Source organism: Mesoplodon densirostris, chromosome 11 (assembly GCF_025265405.1).
Source record: "Mesoplodon densirostris isolate mMesDen1 chromosome 11, mMesDen1 primary haplotype, whole genome shotgun sequence".
Lineage (NCBI taxonomy): Eukaryota > Metazoa > Chordata > Mammalia > Artiodactyla > Ziphiidae > Mesoplodon > Mesoplodon densirostris.
In genome coordinates this window covers 4,411,356-4,425,698 of record NC_082671.1, presented here as the reverse complement: position 1 = coordinate 4,425,698, position 14,343 = coordinate 4,411,356, and the positions used below count along the sequence as shown (strand labels likewise).

Genomic DNA, 14,343 nt, shown 5'->3' with positions numbered 1-14,343 from the left:
TCACTGCTGTGGCCTCTCCCGTTGCGGAGCACAGGCTCCGGACGCGCAGGCTCAGCGGCCATGGCTCACGGGCCCAGCCGCTCCGCGGCATGTGGGATCTTCCCAGACCGGGGCACGAACCCGTGTCCCCTGCATCGGCAGGCGGACTCTCAACCACGGCGCCACCAGGGAAGCCCGGATTCTTTATTTTTTATTTTTGGCCTCGGCTCTCGGGATCTTAGTTCCCCAGGAATCAAACCCGTGCCCCCTGCAGTGGAAACGCGGAGCCCTAACCACTGGACCGCCAGGGAAGTCCCTGGATCATTTTTCTTAATGAACCAATGATTTTGAAAGATTATAACTACATAATATTCTGCATTTATTAATCATTAGTTTGCTTACCTTTTTTTGGCCAATCAAGGATGGAGATATACACGTATATGTCTCCATAACAGCAGTGACAAACAGTCGGTAGTGATTCCAATAGGATTGACTTTTTAAAGAAATAGTGGACCTTTTCGTAAGTGTGTTTAGCCTTTTGGTGGTAAATGCCTGATTTCCACGGACGTTGTCCTTTTATTATTAAAAGTGGCTTATAGGGAATTCCCTGGCGGTCCAGTGGTTAGGACTCTGGGCCCTCACTGCCGAGGGCCGGGGTTCAATCCCTGGTCGGGGAACTAAGATTCCACAAGCCACGCGGCGTGGCCAAAAGAAAAAAAAAAGTGGCTTATAAAATCCTCATTACAGTCTTCATGGATCTTCAGGGAATCACTGATCCAGTCTCCTTATCTTACCAGCAAGGGTAATTAGGCCCTGTTTAAATAACTAGCATATGCCGTCTCTCCTCCAGCCCGTCGTGGGGACCTCAGTTCCCCTCTCCTTACCTGTCTCCTGCCTTTTGACATACGGTGTCAGCAGGAAGTGCTCAGGTGAAGGACGCATGTCATTCACTGAACGTCTACTAGCTGTCAGGGCTGGCAGGTTGCCCCGTTGTTGCCCCTTTCCTGGCGATGGCTCCAGAGGGGTTGACTCAGTCACTCCCCCAAGGTGGCGTAGCTACTGCAGCCCTGCCCTGCCGGTGAGCACGGAGAGAACACGGGAAGGCTGACCGTGGTCTCTCCCTGGACCGTCTCCCCGCCCCAGCCCTTGGCCGCCAGCAGTTCAGGGTCTCCGAGGCCAGCAGTCTCTCTCAAGCGAAGCAGGCTTAGTCAGTCCACTCCCTGTCAGACCGGGAGTGGACGGCTGGTGGGCTGGGCTTCATGGGGTAACCGCTCTCAAAAACTTGTCCCTGGCAGCCCAGATCATAAAACACTGACTAGCAAACCCCACTAATTAACAAACCTCAGTGCCAGTTTATTCACTTACCAGTCAGTATACGGTCCTCTGACCAGACACTGTCTGCTACTCAGGCCGCTCCCCCCAGAAAACCAAAATAATTATAAGAAAGATATTTGGTGAACACAGAATCAGATCAAAGCAAGTCAGAGTCCATGGGTGACGTCATGCGGGCTTGGTGAGGTGGTGTCTTTCTCCTAAGAGGAGGGCTGGGACCTTGATTCCCCTTCTCAGGCTCCCCCCGCTTTTTTCTCAGTTTCATTGAGATATAGTTCATATACCATATAATTCACCCATTTAACCTGTACAGTTCAGTAGCTTTTAGTATAGTCATGGAGTTGTGCATCCATCACTTTCAATTTAGAACATTTTCCTCACTGCTAAGGAGACCCCTCACCTGTGGGCCATCACCCCTTCACTAACCCCCAGCCCCCAGCCCCCAGCAAGCACTCATCTACTCTGTCTCTCTAGACCTGCCTGTTCTGGACGCTTCACATAAAGGGAATCGTATGCTCTGTGTGGCCTTTTGTGTCTGGCTTCTCTCACTTGGCATTACGTTTTCGAGGCCCATCCATGTGGCAGCATGTATATCAGAACTTTGTTCATTGTTTTGCTGAATAATCTTCCACTGTGTGGATGGACCACATTTTAGGATCCTCGATAGATGGGTATTTGGGTTGTTTCTGCTTTTGGCTCTTGGGAATAAAGCTGCCGTGAACGTTTGTGTACGGGTTTCAGAGCGGATCAGGCTGCCCTTTATTCAGGGCCCTGAACCACCACCATCAGACACGTTGTCACCGTGGGGAGAAACAAGTGACACCACAGTTCAATTACAAACCATCTGTTCCAATGGGGATAATTCCCTCCCTCAGAATTCCACCAGACGGGCCTCGGGCCCTGTCCTCCAAATCTAGAGCCACCTCTTATCCTCTTGGAGCCGGGACCCCCTGGATTTCCAGGGGGAGCTCCCTCAAGGGGCAGGTGTGAACAGGAATCGAGTAGCTCGGGTGGGCTTCCCTGGTGACGCAGTGGTTGAGAATCCACCTGCCAATGCAGGGGACAAGGGTTCGAGCCCTGATCTGGGAAGATCCCACATGCCGCGGAGCAACTAAGCCCGTGCGCCACAACGACTGAGCCTGCGCTCTAGGGCCCACGAGCCACAACTACTGAGCCCACGTGCCACAACTACTGAAGCCCGTGGCGCCTAGAGCCCGTGCTCCGCAACAAGAGAAGCCACCGCAATGAGCAGCCCCCGCTTACCGCAACTAGAGAAAGCCCGTGTGCAGCAATGAAGACCCAACACAGCCAAAAATAAATAAGTAAATAAATTTATTAAAAAAGAAAAAATAGTAGCTCAGGTGCTAGAAACTCTGAACGGGAGTCCGGTGTGTAGGAACTGGTGACCTCCTTGTCCTGCTGGGTGGAAGTCACGTGGTCCAGCCAGGTGTGCTGGTCTCGAGCTGGCCGAGCAGCGGCATGGTCTGTGCTCACACCCGTGCTGGGCTGCTCACCCCTCCTGGAGGTGGACCTGGCCACCCTGCCTTCACGCCCTCTGCATCTCGGCCTCTGCAGTAGCCCTGACAGGTGGCTCGTTTGTCTGCGTGTCTCTCTCCTCTGAGGAACCCTTTTCATCTTTGCGTCATCACGGGTACAAAGCAGACATTTGGTGCTTATAGAATAAATGAAGGAACATATGGTTCCAGACTTAGCTTCTCCAAGCATTTGTTCACTCAGATCATTAAGATGTGCAGGGAACCCACAGAGGGAGCTGGAACTCTGCCTGGGGAAGTTGCAGAAGCCTAGGGAGAGAGATTTGAAAAGAACCTTGAAGGGTGAGCTGGAGTTTGCAGGGTGGGGAAGGAAAGGGCCTTCCAAGCAGGAAACAGCATCTGCAAAAGCACAGAGGCATGTGTGCGCTGGGGTGTAGGTATGACCGGGAGTGGGGTGAGGTGGGGCTGGGAAGACAGGGTGAGGTTTTGTTCAGAAGCCTCAGGGAACCCTCGGAGGTGTGAAGCGGCGGAGTGGCGTGATCAGATCTGTCTCTAGAAAGACAGTTCTACAGGCAGTGTGAGAAGTCAGTGGTGGGAGACGCCTCCATCCGGTTGGGAGGCTCTGTGAGCCCAGCGAGGCTGGCAGAGACCCTGTGGTGGGTGGAAGGCAGTGGACGTGGTGGGTGAGCACCCACCAGGCTGCATCCGCACCCCCAGAAGCCCTCCCACTTCCACAGGGTTCATTGCTGTGTGCCCTTAGGGGCTCAATTTACCTCTCTGGGCTTCAATAGTCTCACCTCTAAAATGAGAGGGTTCAGGGGACTTGCCTGGTGGTCCTGTGGTTAGGACTCCAAGCTTCCACTGCAGGGGGCGCAGGTTCGATCCCTGGTTGGGAAACTAAGATCCCGCATGCCGTGTGGCGTGGCCAAAAAAGAGAAAGAAATAAAATAAAAAATAATAAAATGAGAGGGTTCAACAGGTATTTTCTCTACTGCTTGTAGGCGGGGGTTTCCAATCCGTCTTTGGCCGTGGACGTGTTCTGGGCATGGGAGTAACCAGTGCTCTTCCCTGGGCCTTAGCTCTGCTGGCCAGTGGAGAGAGGGGTCAGAGGGCAGTGCTGACAAGCCAGAGTCCCACGTCCCTGCCCGACACAAGCTTCTCCAAAGCTTGGAGGGACATGGGCCCTGGGGGGGGGCAGGTCACCAGTCAGGGCCCGGGGAGGAAGAAGGTGCCCACTGGTCCCTCAGGGATGGTGTCCATCCCCTCCTACAGCCTGAGAGCAGGTGGAGCATGGCTGGAGGGCTGGCTCTGTGCTGAGTCAGGGCCTAGCCCCCGGGGATGTGGATAGTCCTCCCCCTGCCTGGGTTTCCCCGCAGCATCTCAGGCCCCGCTGCTACATAAGCAGGGCCCTGAGGGGCAGGTGGGTGGGGCTAGCCCAGCTCCTTCCTCCTTTCCCTGCCCAAGCCCTTGTAGCCTCTGGCCTCCTGGCTGAGCACAGCAGACTTCTGGGGGTGTGCCCCCCGCCCCAGTTTGCTGTGGACTCAGAGTCTCCCGGGAGGGGCATGGAGGAGACAACTGAGTCTTGTAAACGGGACTTAGGAATTTCCCCAGAAGTAGCACAATGTCCCCATTCTTTCGTTCCAAGAAGCCCTAGCCCGCCCCCCACCTACCCAGCCCACATTCTCTCTCCCACCCGTCCCAGCGCCCCACTCATATTCTGGGGAGCGACGGCTGCTACCCGCGGCCCCGGGAAGAGCCAGGTTGCTGAGGGGACGGGGTGACGGGCTCTCCGCGTGGGGACGGGACCGTCCTGTCTGGGGGCTCTCCCCGGCCCCTTCTTTCCCCCATCATCCCTCCCTGTGGGTCTCTTGCTGAAGCCCTTCTGTCTGGGCTTCCAGTCTGGCTGTCCTTTCCTCCGCTGTCTTCCTTAAGGGCGGCTTGGATTTTGATACCTGAATATCTGAGGGCTGGAAGGGCAGGGCCTGTCTGTGTGGCCTGATGGGGGCCCACCTCCCGCACCTGGAGATGAAGCTGGGGAGGGGTGCGGGGAGTGGGGAAGGGCTGAGATGGGGTGATCTGAAGCCCTTTGTCAGGATAACTTGGGACCCTGTCCCCACCCCCTCCCCTCTCCCACTCCCCACCCTTCCACCCACTCAGGGTCCCGGCTGCTGCCCTTGCCCTCCCCTTCCCTCCCAGGGGGGCCCTGTGCTCCCAGCCTCCAAGCTCAGTCCCCTGCCCACCAGCCCCACAACCGAGGAGGGGAGGCAGGTACCTCCGTGCTCCTACCTTCCCAGGGCTGCCCCGAAGGCCCAGGCACCTGGTGGGCATCCCGGCAGAGGCCTGGGCAGCATGAAGCTCTGAGCTCCCAGGAGAGCCGTCAGAGCCCTTCTGCCGATGGGGCCCCCAGACCTCCTGCAGCTTTGCCAGCTGCTTCCCCACAAGGGCAGCCAGTAGCACGAAGACAACGGGTGGATGAGGTTTCACCCAGACAGCTGTGCGGGTGTCCTCTTACGAGGCAGTAGAGGCGGTAGGGGAGGGAGAGCGGGTCCGGCTGGAACCCCAGCCTGGCACCTCCCTCCTGCCATTGTGTCCTGGCTGGTACTCCCCCTGCCTGGGGGATGCAGACCAGCCCACTTCCTGCATGGAAAGAGCCGGGAGTGTGTGTATGTCCGTGTACATGCATGTGGGCGCGTGGACACGTGCAAGGACAGAAAAACAGCCCCAGGCCTCAGGGCCAGGTCACGGGGATGAGCTTCCCCAGGCAGCCGTGGGTGCCGAGGATGGGAATGGGACTGGCGTGGACCATGACCTTCAACAGTGAGGGGCGCTCGGGCCGCGGCTGCAGGCCGGCCCCGTCTCACGCTCACACCCTGTCCCTGTCCCGTGCAGTTCCGGGGCAGCGTCAACCTGCATGTGTTTGAAGACTGGTGCGGCAGCTCCATGCAGCAGCTGCGGAGGGACCTCCACTTCCCCCTGTACCCTCACGTGAGTGCCTCCTGCCCCGCTCCCCTCCTGCCCCGCTCCTGGCTCTCACCCCTGCACCCGGCTTCTGTCTTCCTCATCTTCCCTTGCTTTTTTTCTGGCTCGTTTCCTTTCCTTTATCCCGTGGACCCCCTTCTAACGCCCACAGTGTCTACCTCGTTCCCTTCCCGGGGATCTCCTTGGCAATATAGTTTACCCGGGAGGCCGCCACGTACGGTTGTGGGGCTGTGCACTGTTCCAGGTCACCTGGATAAAGAAGCAAGTGGGAGCGGGAGGCTTGCCTGCCTCACTCCCTCCTCATCCTCCTACCAGCCCTGAGCAGACCAACCTCTTCATATCCCTCTTCCCTCTTCCGGGTAATGATTCCCCTCTGGTTTCCTGGCACAGATCCGCACAACCCTGAGGAAGCTGGCCGTGTCCCCCAGGTGGACCAACTATGGCCTCCGCATCTTTGGCTACCTGCACCCCTTCACCGACGGTGAGGCCAGCCCCGGATCCCGCTCTTCCCCGTCCTGCCCGAGCTCTCAGGGTGCCCGGAGCACATCGCCTGTTAGCCCACCCTCAGGGGAGGGGGGAGGTTGGCCGTGGTGAGGCCTCACGCAGGCCCCCAGGCGGCCACTTCACGCCCTGATTTGAAGGGTCTGGAACTAGCTTGTCCTTCCCTGTAAGTCTCCATCTCCACGGGGTCTCCCAGGGTGTAGAGACCCCCACTTTACAAAGAGGGGAGCCTAGCAGCAAGCCCCCAAAGAGGATTTACCCTGAGACATGAGAGCCCGCTATGTGGAGGCCCGTCCTGCTCTCACCTGGAAACTGCCCTCATGCCCAGGGGAGATCCAGTTTGCCATCGCCGCCGACGACAACGCAGAATTCTGGCTGAGCCCTGATGACCAGGTCTCAGGCCTGCAGCTGCTGGCCAGCGTCGGCAAGGTAGGGTCCCCACGGCCCCATTGGCCCTCCCACTGCCCCCAGGAGCCAGGTCACCTGCCTCCATCAGGACAGTCTGGTGTGACAGCAGGGAAGGGGCATGAGAAGCAGCATTCTCCCCCGTTGCCTCCCATCCTACAGAGGGATGGACTGGGTGTGGCCGGGAACAGACCCCGGGAAGACTCAGGACTGGGCCACACCCATCCTGGGTGCTCTGGTCCTGATGCTGAGGATTCACGCGGTGGGCGCGGCTGCTGGGGGAGGGGAAGTTACTTCCCGAGTGGTCCCACGTCCCCTCCCACCCTCCCCATCTCCCCGCCCCCCTCCTCCCACTCTCCTCTTCTCTCCTTCTGCCTGTGGCCCCTCACTCACCACTTCCCACCCTCCACACTTTGCCTTTGCGTCCGCCCTTCTCTTCCCTTGCTCCCCACACCTCCAGACTGGAAAAGAGTGGACTGCCCCTGGAGAATTCGGGAAATTTCGGAGTCAAATGTCCAAGCCAGTGAGGTGAGTAGGGAGCGTGGTGACAGGAGCGGCAGAAACCCCAGCCTCCGTCAGGTGCCGAGAGGCCAGCTCAGGGCCGGGGCCCGGGTCCAGGGGGCACTTCCCCACTCCCCGCCCCCCGCCCCATCACAGAGGTTCAGTGAGCCAGGGCCACGTGCATTCAGGTAAACCAAGTCTTTGATTAGAGACCACCTGGCCCATTCTTCCTCACTTTACAGATGAGGAACTGAGGCCCAGAGAGGGCTGTGACTTAATGAGGGTCACACAGCTGTTCAGTAGCACTCAGGACTGGAAAACAGAATGGGTCTCCTTTCTCCCCGCCCTTGCTTGCCCGTTTTCTCCATCCCTGCAGGGTCCACAGCTGGACCACCGCTGCTCTTTCTGAGCTGCAGAAAGTTCCGAATGGCGGGGGCCCCTGGGCAGGCTGGAGGGAAGGCCTGTGGTGGCTGGGGTGGGGACTCTCCCCGCCCCGAGAGCGCCACCTGGTGGCCCACACACACTGGCGAGAACACGTGTTGGCTTGAAGGTTCCGGTGCTGATGTTGACGGTACTGGGACAGTACAGCTTGTCCAGAGCACTGACCGTGCCAGCCCCCGAGGTCACCACTTCCCGTGTGACTCAGCACGGCAGCCGAGGATGAGGGCTCTAAAGCCAGACTGCCCGGGTCCATACCCCAACTGCGCCCCTTAGTACCTGGGGACTTTGGGCAAATGACCCAAATTTTCTGCGCCTCGGGGTTCTTACCTGCAAACAGGGATTACGTGAGTTCATGTGTATAAAGCACTTAGCACGGTGCCTCCACATAGGAACAGCTCTCTGAGGGTTAACAGAGCTGAGTAGCCTGGGAGGTTAGTGCTGTTGTTATCCCATCTCACGGGAGAGAAGACTGAGGCCGCCCTGTCAGGAAGCAGTGAGGGGGCTTCTGACCCAGACGCTCGCCAGCAGGTCCCTGGGACCAGGAGCAGGGAGGGAGGGACGGGGCGTGTGCGGTGCTGGGAGCGGGCTCAGGCGGCGTGGGGGCCTGGGAGACAGCCCCCTGTTCCCTGCCCTCTCCTGCCAGCCTGTCAGCCGCCCGCAGGTACTACTTCGAGGTGCTACACAAGCAGAACGACCAGGGCACCGACCACGTGGAAGTCGCGGTGAGCCCCCGAGGTCCCCTCCGCCTCTGTGCCTGGCCGCCCCTCTACCCAGGCCCTGGAGCCCTGTTCCAAATCAGCCACCTCCATCCAACCTGCCGCGTCCACCCTCTCTCCTCTCCCAGTGGCGACGGAATGACCCCGGGGCCAAGTTCAGCATCATTGACTCCGCTTCCCTGTCCCTCTTCACCAGTGAGTGTCCTGCCCCAGCCTGGGGACGGGCCGCGGTGGGGCTGGCTTGGGGGGGCCGGGAGGGCTGCTTGGAACGAGCTGTGGAGGGTCCGGACCAAGGAGCAGAACCTGAAGGGGCGCTACGGTCAGAGGTCCTTAGTTCCCTGGGGGTCGGTGACCTGTGAGCGCCTTCCGGAACCTCTGCGAGCCCTTGCCCCAGAAAAACGCCCGTCCGCCTCCACACGGTGTTGTCTGTATGGTTTCAAGGGGATCCAGAGAGCAGGACGCTCACTCCAGATGAAAAGCCTCTGAGGGAGGCCAGTCCCTATTTTGCAGATGAGCCGCCATGGTTCTCACACGGCTGTGGCCAGAGGAGAGACAGCGTCGTCACCTCTCTCAGGCTGCAGTCAGTGGACCCCCCGAGTATACTTGTTGTTGCTTATGATTTCCCCCTGCCTGGAGGCCCCACTGAGAAGTCACCACTGGCAGGTGGGCCGTGTGGGCTCAGGTATAGGAGGAGCTGGCAGAGCAGAAGGGAAGGTGGGTCTGGAGGAGACTGGGAGATGGTGGGAAGAGCGTATGCGCGGAGGGCAGGATGGAGAGCGGAACGGAAGGTCTGGTTCACAGGAGAGGGCGGCAGTGAGGAAGGGGCGAGAGGGGTCGGTGACCGAAGCAGGAGGTCAGGGCAGAAGGGCCAGTTGGTGCCAGAAGAAGAAGGGAGATTGGAATCCATAGATTGAGTGTGAACCAAGAAAAAGGAAGCCCGAGGCAAATTCAGGTAAGAAACCAGTGAGATGGGCCAGAGGTAACGGAGCTCTTATCTGGGGCCACGGCAGATGATCTCAGGAAGCAGAGAGCAAAGACAAGCAGCCAGCCCCCCGGGCTGGTCAGATAGGGGACAAGTAGTCTTGAACACCAGGCCCCCAGACGGAGGTGAGGAGTGGGTGCTGGAAGCCTAGGGGCTCCCTGCTTGGTGGGCGTGGGCTTGTCTGCTGGAGAGGCTGAGACACACGGCCTGGGTTCACTCAGCTTTGTGTGATCTCAGGCACGTGACTTTGCTTCCCTTTGCCCAAGTTCCTTGTTTGTAAAGTAGGAATGATGATATTAGTACATAAGCCACAGCAGCTCTGAGGATTAAATGTGTTGATATTTGTAAGATGCTTGGATCAGCGCCTGGCTTATTATTTAGTAAGTGCCCTTCGTGTGTTTGTTAAATAAACAGACTTCTAATGATGAATTTCCAGCAGATAGCAGTTAAAACATTTTGAGGAAGAGGTGGCTTTTTCCAGCTCACACAAAACTGTGGTGTGTGCTGGCCCTGGGGCTGGTGGAGGGGGTCCAAGGGAGACCACAGGTTGTGGAGGCAGGGCTGGGGGGAAGCAGGATTGAGCGCATCCCATACTGTACCAGCCTGGGGATACGGAAGCCTTCAGTCGGCCCCTTCCGGGCCCCTCCAGGAGGCAGGGGCCTGGCTTCTGGGCTGACTTTCTCTGGGAGTCCAGCTGCCCTCTGTTCTTTCCTCCCTGGGCCCAGATGAGACAGTCCTGAGGATGGATGAGGTGGGCCACATCCCGCAGACAGCAGCCAGCCATGCAGGCTCCCCAGACCCTCTTTCCAGTGATGAGCAGCCCCTGGCCGACATGCTGCGGCCCGACCCTCGGGACACCCTCTATCGAGGTACGACCTCACCGCGGGCTTGACCTCCCTCCGGGGGACGCACTGCCAGGTCCACGGATGTCGGGGAGGAGGCCTCTGTGCTACCGCAATATCCCCAAATCAGAGACTCTTTTCTTTTACTTGTATGAAATATAACATGCATACAGAAAGCTACAAAAATATAGATGTACAGCTTTGCAATTGTACAAATCATTACAGTGCAAACATTACAGAACAAGAAATAGAGCCAGAACCCAGGTGTGCCCTCTGCAATCACGTATATGGGTTTCTTATTGGATTCTAGCTCTTGCCTCCAGTGAGAGAAGTACGTCCCCACTAAGGTGTAGGAGTCTTAAGCTGTCCAGAGTGTTTACATTTTAAAAGACGACAAAGTGTCCCCTTCCAGCCCTGTCCCCCCACCCCACCGTGACCACCGGAAGGGAATTCAGTTACTGACACCACACTAGGGGGAGGCTTCTTGGCCTCGCTGGGAGTTTCTAGGCCTGTTGTGAGGCTGGCCCTTTACAGCGATCCCAGCACTGTCCTGTGCCTCGAATCAGGCGCCGCGTGCGAGCTCTCTGCCTCCAGCTGCCCCTGGAATCCACCCCCACCCCCAAGAGTGGTGGCAGTCTCCGCTTGGTGGCCTCAGCTGCCGGGCTGGACGCTGCCACGAGTGAATACAGAAATGTGTGGGCTCGGGGCCGCAGGTCCAGCCCTCGCCCCGCAGCCGGGAGGCTTTGTGGCTGTGAGCCAGCCTGTTTCAGGCTCCCTCACCCAACCTCACCCCGCCCCCTTCTGCCCCAGTGCCCCTGATCCCCAGGTCCCAGCTCCGTCGCATCCTGCCTGACTGTCCCTACAAGCCCAGCTACCTGGTGGACGGGCTTCGTCTGCAGCGCTACCAGGGACTCCAGTTTGTAAGTCTCGGGCCAGGCGGCGGGGACAGGCGTGGGAGGGGGCTCGCTGCCCGTGACCGGGACTGCAGAGGCTGGCCCCTCCTCCCCACGCCACACGCCTGCGGGCGGGATGCCTCCTGGGGCCCAGAGAACCGGCATTTCTCTGTGCCCGGCCCGGATGGGCTGCCCTGCGGAGCCCGGAGCTGTGCGGGGAGGGCTGGCTGAGGCCTCCCACCCTCCGCCCCGAGGGTGGCGGTATTTATTAAACTTATAGACAAGGCGCTGGTGAGGTGAAGCTCCGCTTTAGAGAACCCCTAGCCCACACGGAAGCCCCAGGGGCAGGACCCCGCTGCGCCCCCGGGTCCAGAGGTGATGGCGGGAGAGGCTGGGGGCAGCTGTGGGGCAGGGCTGAGAAGGCTTTTGGTGGCCGAGGCCTCGAGCTATGTTGAAAGGGGGCAAAAGACAGTGCAGGGAGTAACGGGTTGTCTCGGGACTGTGGGAGGTGGCAGGAGAGGGAAAGGCCGCAGGAGGGACGGGGGTGGGGTGGCCTCGGCTGCAGCTGCGGAGAACGAGCCAGGGCAGGAGACGAGCCAGGGCAGGAGACGGGGACGTGCACCCGGGGAGCTTGACTCGGGCACGTTCTGTCCAGAGCCCAGGGGAGGGCACATCAAGGGTGGGGTGGAATCCAGATGCTGCGTCCACAGCAGCCCTGCTCTCTGCCTCCAGGTTCACCTGTCCTTTGTTTACCCCAATGACTACACCCGCCTGAGCCACATGGAGACCCATAATAAGTGCTTCTACCAGGAAAACTCCTACTACCAGGACAGGTGAGACACTGATGGGGCGGGGCCAGGAGGGCCGCAGAGACCCTCCACCAAGGAGCCTTGGCGCTTCCTGGGTGCTTCACACAAGCACACGTGCACACACGCAGCCTCCCCGCTGCAGCCCCGGCCAGGCGTGACCTCAGGCCGCCCCTCCCGCCCCCGCCATGGCCTGCGCGGTGCCCATGCCAGCCTCCCTCACTCCTGCAGGCTCAGCTTTCAGGACTACATCAAGATCGACCAGCCTCCGAAGCAGGGGCCAGAGCAGCCAGGTACAGAGCGACAGCCGAGCTTCCAGGCCAGGCCGGAGGGCGACAGTCCAGACTGTGCCGGCCGCCCCCTCCCCCCGCAGGAGCTTAGAATGCAAACCCCACAGCCCTTCCCCTCAGCCCCAAGGGTGGGGGGAGGAGCCCTTCTCCCCCTCTTCCTTTCCAAGGCACATGTAGAGGACGAAGGGCCCTGGGGGACGCCCGAGGGCCTCGCTACCCCGGCCCATCTTTAGGGAAGCTCTGCTCTGCAGAAGCACCGTCTTCCTGTGGCCTCTCTCCTTGCAGCACTGGGGACTGAGAGGGGCTGTCTGCTGGGTCCCTGCACGTGCCAGGCCCCGGCTCGTGCTTTCTGTCTTCGTGTCACTCACTCCTGACAGCAACTCTATGGAAGAGGGAGACCCTGGCTTTAGCTGAGGTTGAGTAACTCACCCCGGGCCCAGGGCAGACCCCGCCAGGGACCCCCACTGTCTCACCCACTGGTCCTCAGCTGTCTTGTGGATCTTGCTGGGGAGAGGTTGAAACCCCACACAAGGGATGGTTGTTGTTGACAGCAGGTTCCGAGGAAGGCCTTCTAGAAGAATCCCAGTACGGAGAAGCAGCAGAGGACACCCCTGCCCCTGACGGCCAGAACGCCAGGACACCAGAGGGGAAGCAAGGGCCCCCGACAGCCCCCGGGCAGAACGCCACCAACCGCCGCCTCCGAAGCCTGCGGAGACTTCTGGCTCAGCCCCAGGCGGGCCTGGTGGTGCCCTCTCCCACGCAGAACTCCACAGCCCCCTTCCCAGCGAGGACCAGCACCATCCCGGCCCAGCCAGCAGAGAAGAAGGCCAGGAAGCCCAACCCCGAGCCCCACCAGGCCCCACAGCATCCTGACAAGTGGCCCCCGGGACACCCAGCAGGGCACCCGCCTCCGGTGAAGAGGCCCAGACCCGCGGGTGGCAGCCCCGGGAAGACACTGGGGCAGTCCCAGTGGCTGAATCAAGTTGAGTCGTACATTGCAAAGCAGAGAAGGGGTGACAGAATGGAGCCTCCGGACCCCAGGGGGGGTTGGCCTAAGGAGGGGGAGGAGGTGTTGGCAGCAGCTGCCGGCCAGGAAGGACGAGCGGAGGGAGAGGACGAGGGCGAAGAGGAGGAGGAGGAGGAGGATGTGAGTGAGGTGTTGGAATACCTGTCCATGTTCGACCCGGTGGTGAACTGGGACCAGACCTTCAGTGCCGGCAACCTCGACTTCCAAGCCCTGCGGACCGACTGGATTGACCTGAGCTGTAACACGTCTGGCAACCTGCTGCTTCCCGAGCAGGAGGCGCTCGAGGTCACGCGGGTCTTCTTGAAGAAGCTTAACCAGCGCAGCCGGGGGTAAGGTAAAGGGCTCTCGTGGGCTAGGCAGGGGGGGGCCCTGGCCGCAGGCGCCTAGGAGGATGAGTGCCTGTCGGGTCTCGGTCCCACCATCAGGCAAGGGCTGAGATCCCTGGGGCCTGGCCCAGGATGCGGGCTGAACACTGGGAAGACTCTCAGGGAGGGAGCTGGTAAAGAGATGGGACAGGCAAAACTGGGGCTAAAAAGACACCTTGAGACCCAGATGTGGGCTAGAAGGGCGGGGGCAGAAGACATGGATGAGTGCTTTGTTGTTTCATTCATTCAACCCACCAACATTTTTCTGGTTGAGATAAAAGGCACATACCAATCAGTTCAGCATTTTGGAGTGTACAATTCAGTGGTTTTTAAGTGTATTCAGGATGTTGTGCAGCCGCCACCGCTATGTGATTCCAGAACATTTTCATTGCTTTTATTTTTTTAAATTTATTTATTTTTTAAATTAATTAATTTTATTTTTGGCTGCATTAGGTCTTTGTTACTGCATGCGGGCTTTCTCTAGTTGCCACGAGCGGGGGCTACTCTTCGTTGCGGTGCGCGGGCTTCTCATTGCGGTGGCTTCTCTTGTTGCGGAGCACAGGGTCTAGGCGCGCGGGCTTCAGTAGTTGCGGCACGCAGGCTCAGTCGTTGTGGCTTGCGGGCTCTAGAGCACAGGCTCAGTCGTTGTGGCGCATGGGCTTAGTTGCTCCATGGCACGTGGGATCTTCCCGGACCAGGGCTCGAACCCGTGTCCCCTGCATTGTCAGGCGGATTCTCAACCACTGCGCCACCAGGGAAGCCCAATAGGTGCATTTTTAAAGATGGCAGCA

The 14,343-nt window shown here is 59.4% G+C and overlaps 1 protein-coding gene across 2 annotated transcripts in view; it reads left to right on the top strand.

Annotated features, from left to right (window-relative positions):
• Positions 1–14,343, top strand: part of B4GALNT3 (beta-1,4-N-acetyl-galactosaminyltransferase 3) — a 93,158-nt gene that overhangs the window by 73,420 nt on the left and 5,395 nt on the right. The window contains exons 4-14 of one of the 2 annotated variants that reach the window (XM_060112516.1): positions 5,694–5,789; positions 6,174–6,264; positions 6,613–6,713; positions 7,150–7,217; positions 8,275–8,353; positions 8,476–8,542; positions 10,055–10,198; positions 10,982–11,091; positions 11,797–11,897; positions 12,102–12,163; positions 12,715–13,516. In XM_060112516.1, coding sequence (XP_059968499.1) covers positions 5,694–5,789; positions 6,174–6,264; positions 6,613–6,713; positions 7,150–7,217; positions 8,275–8,353; positions 8,476–8,542; positions 10,055–10,198; positions 10,982–11,091; positions 11,797–11,897; positions 12,102–12,163; positions 12,715–13,516 — 1,721 coding nt within the window. Of the gene's footprint in view, positions 1–5,693; positions 5,790–6,173; positions 6,265–6,612; positions 6,714–7,149; positions 7,218–8,274; positions 8,354–8,475; positions 8,543–10,054; positions 10,199–10,981; positions 11,092–11,796; positions 11,898–12,101; positions 12,164–12,711; positions 13,517–14,343 lie in introns of both variants that reach the window. The other variant, XM_060112517.1, reaches the window with a different exon arrangement.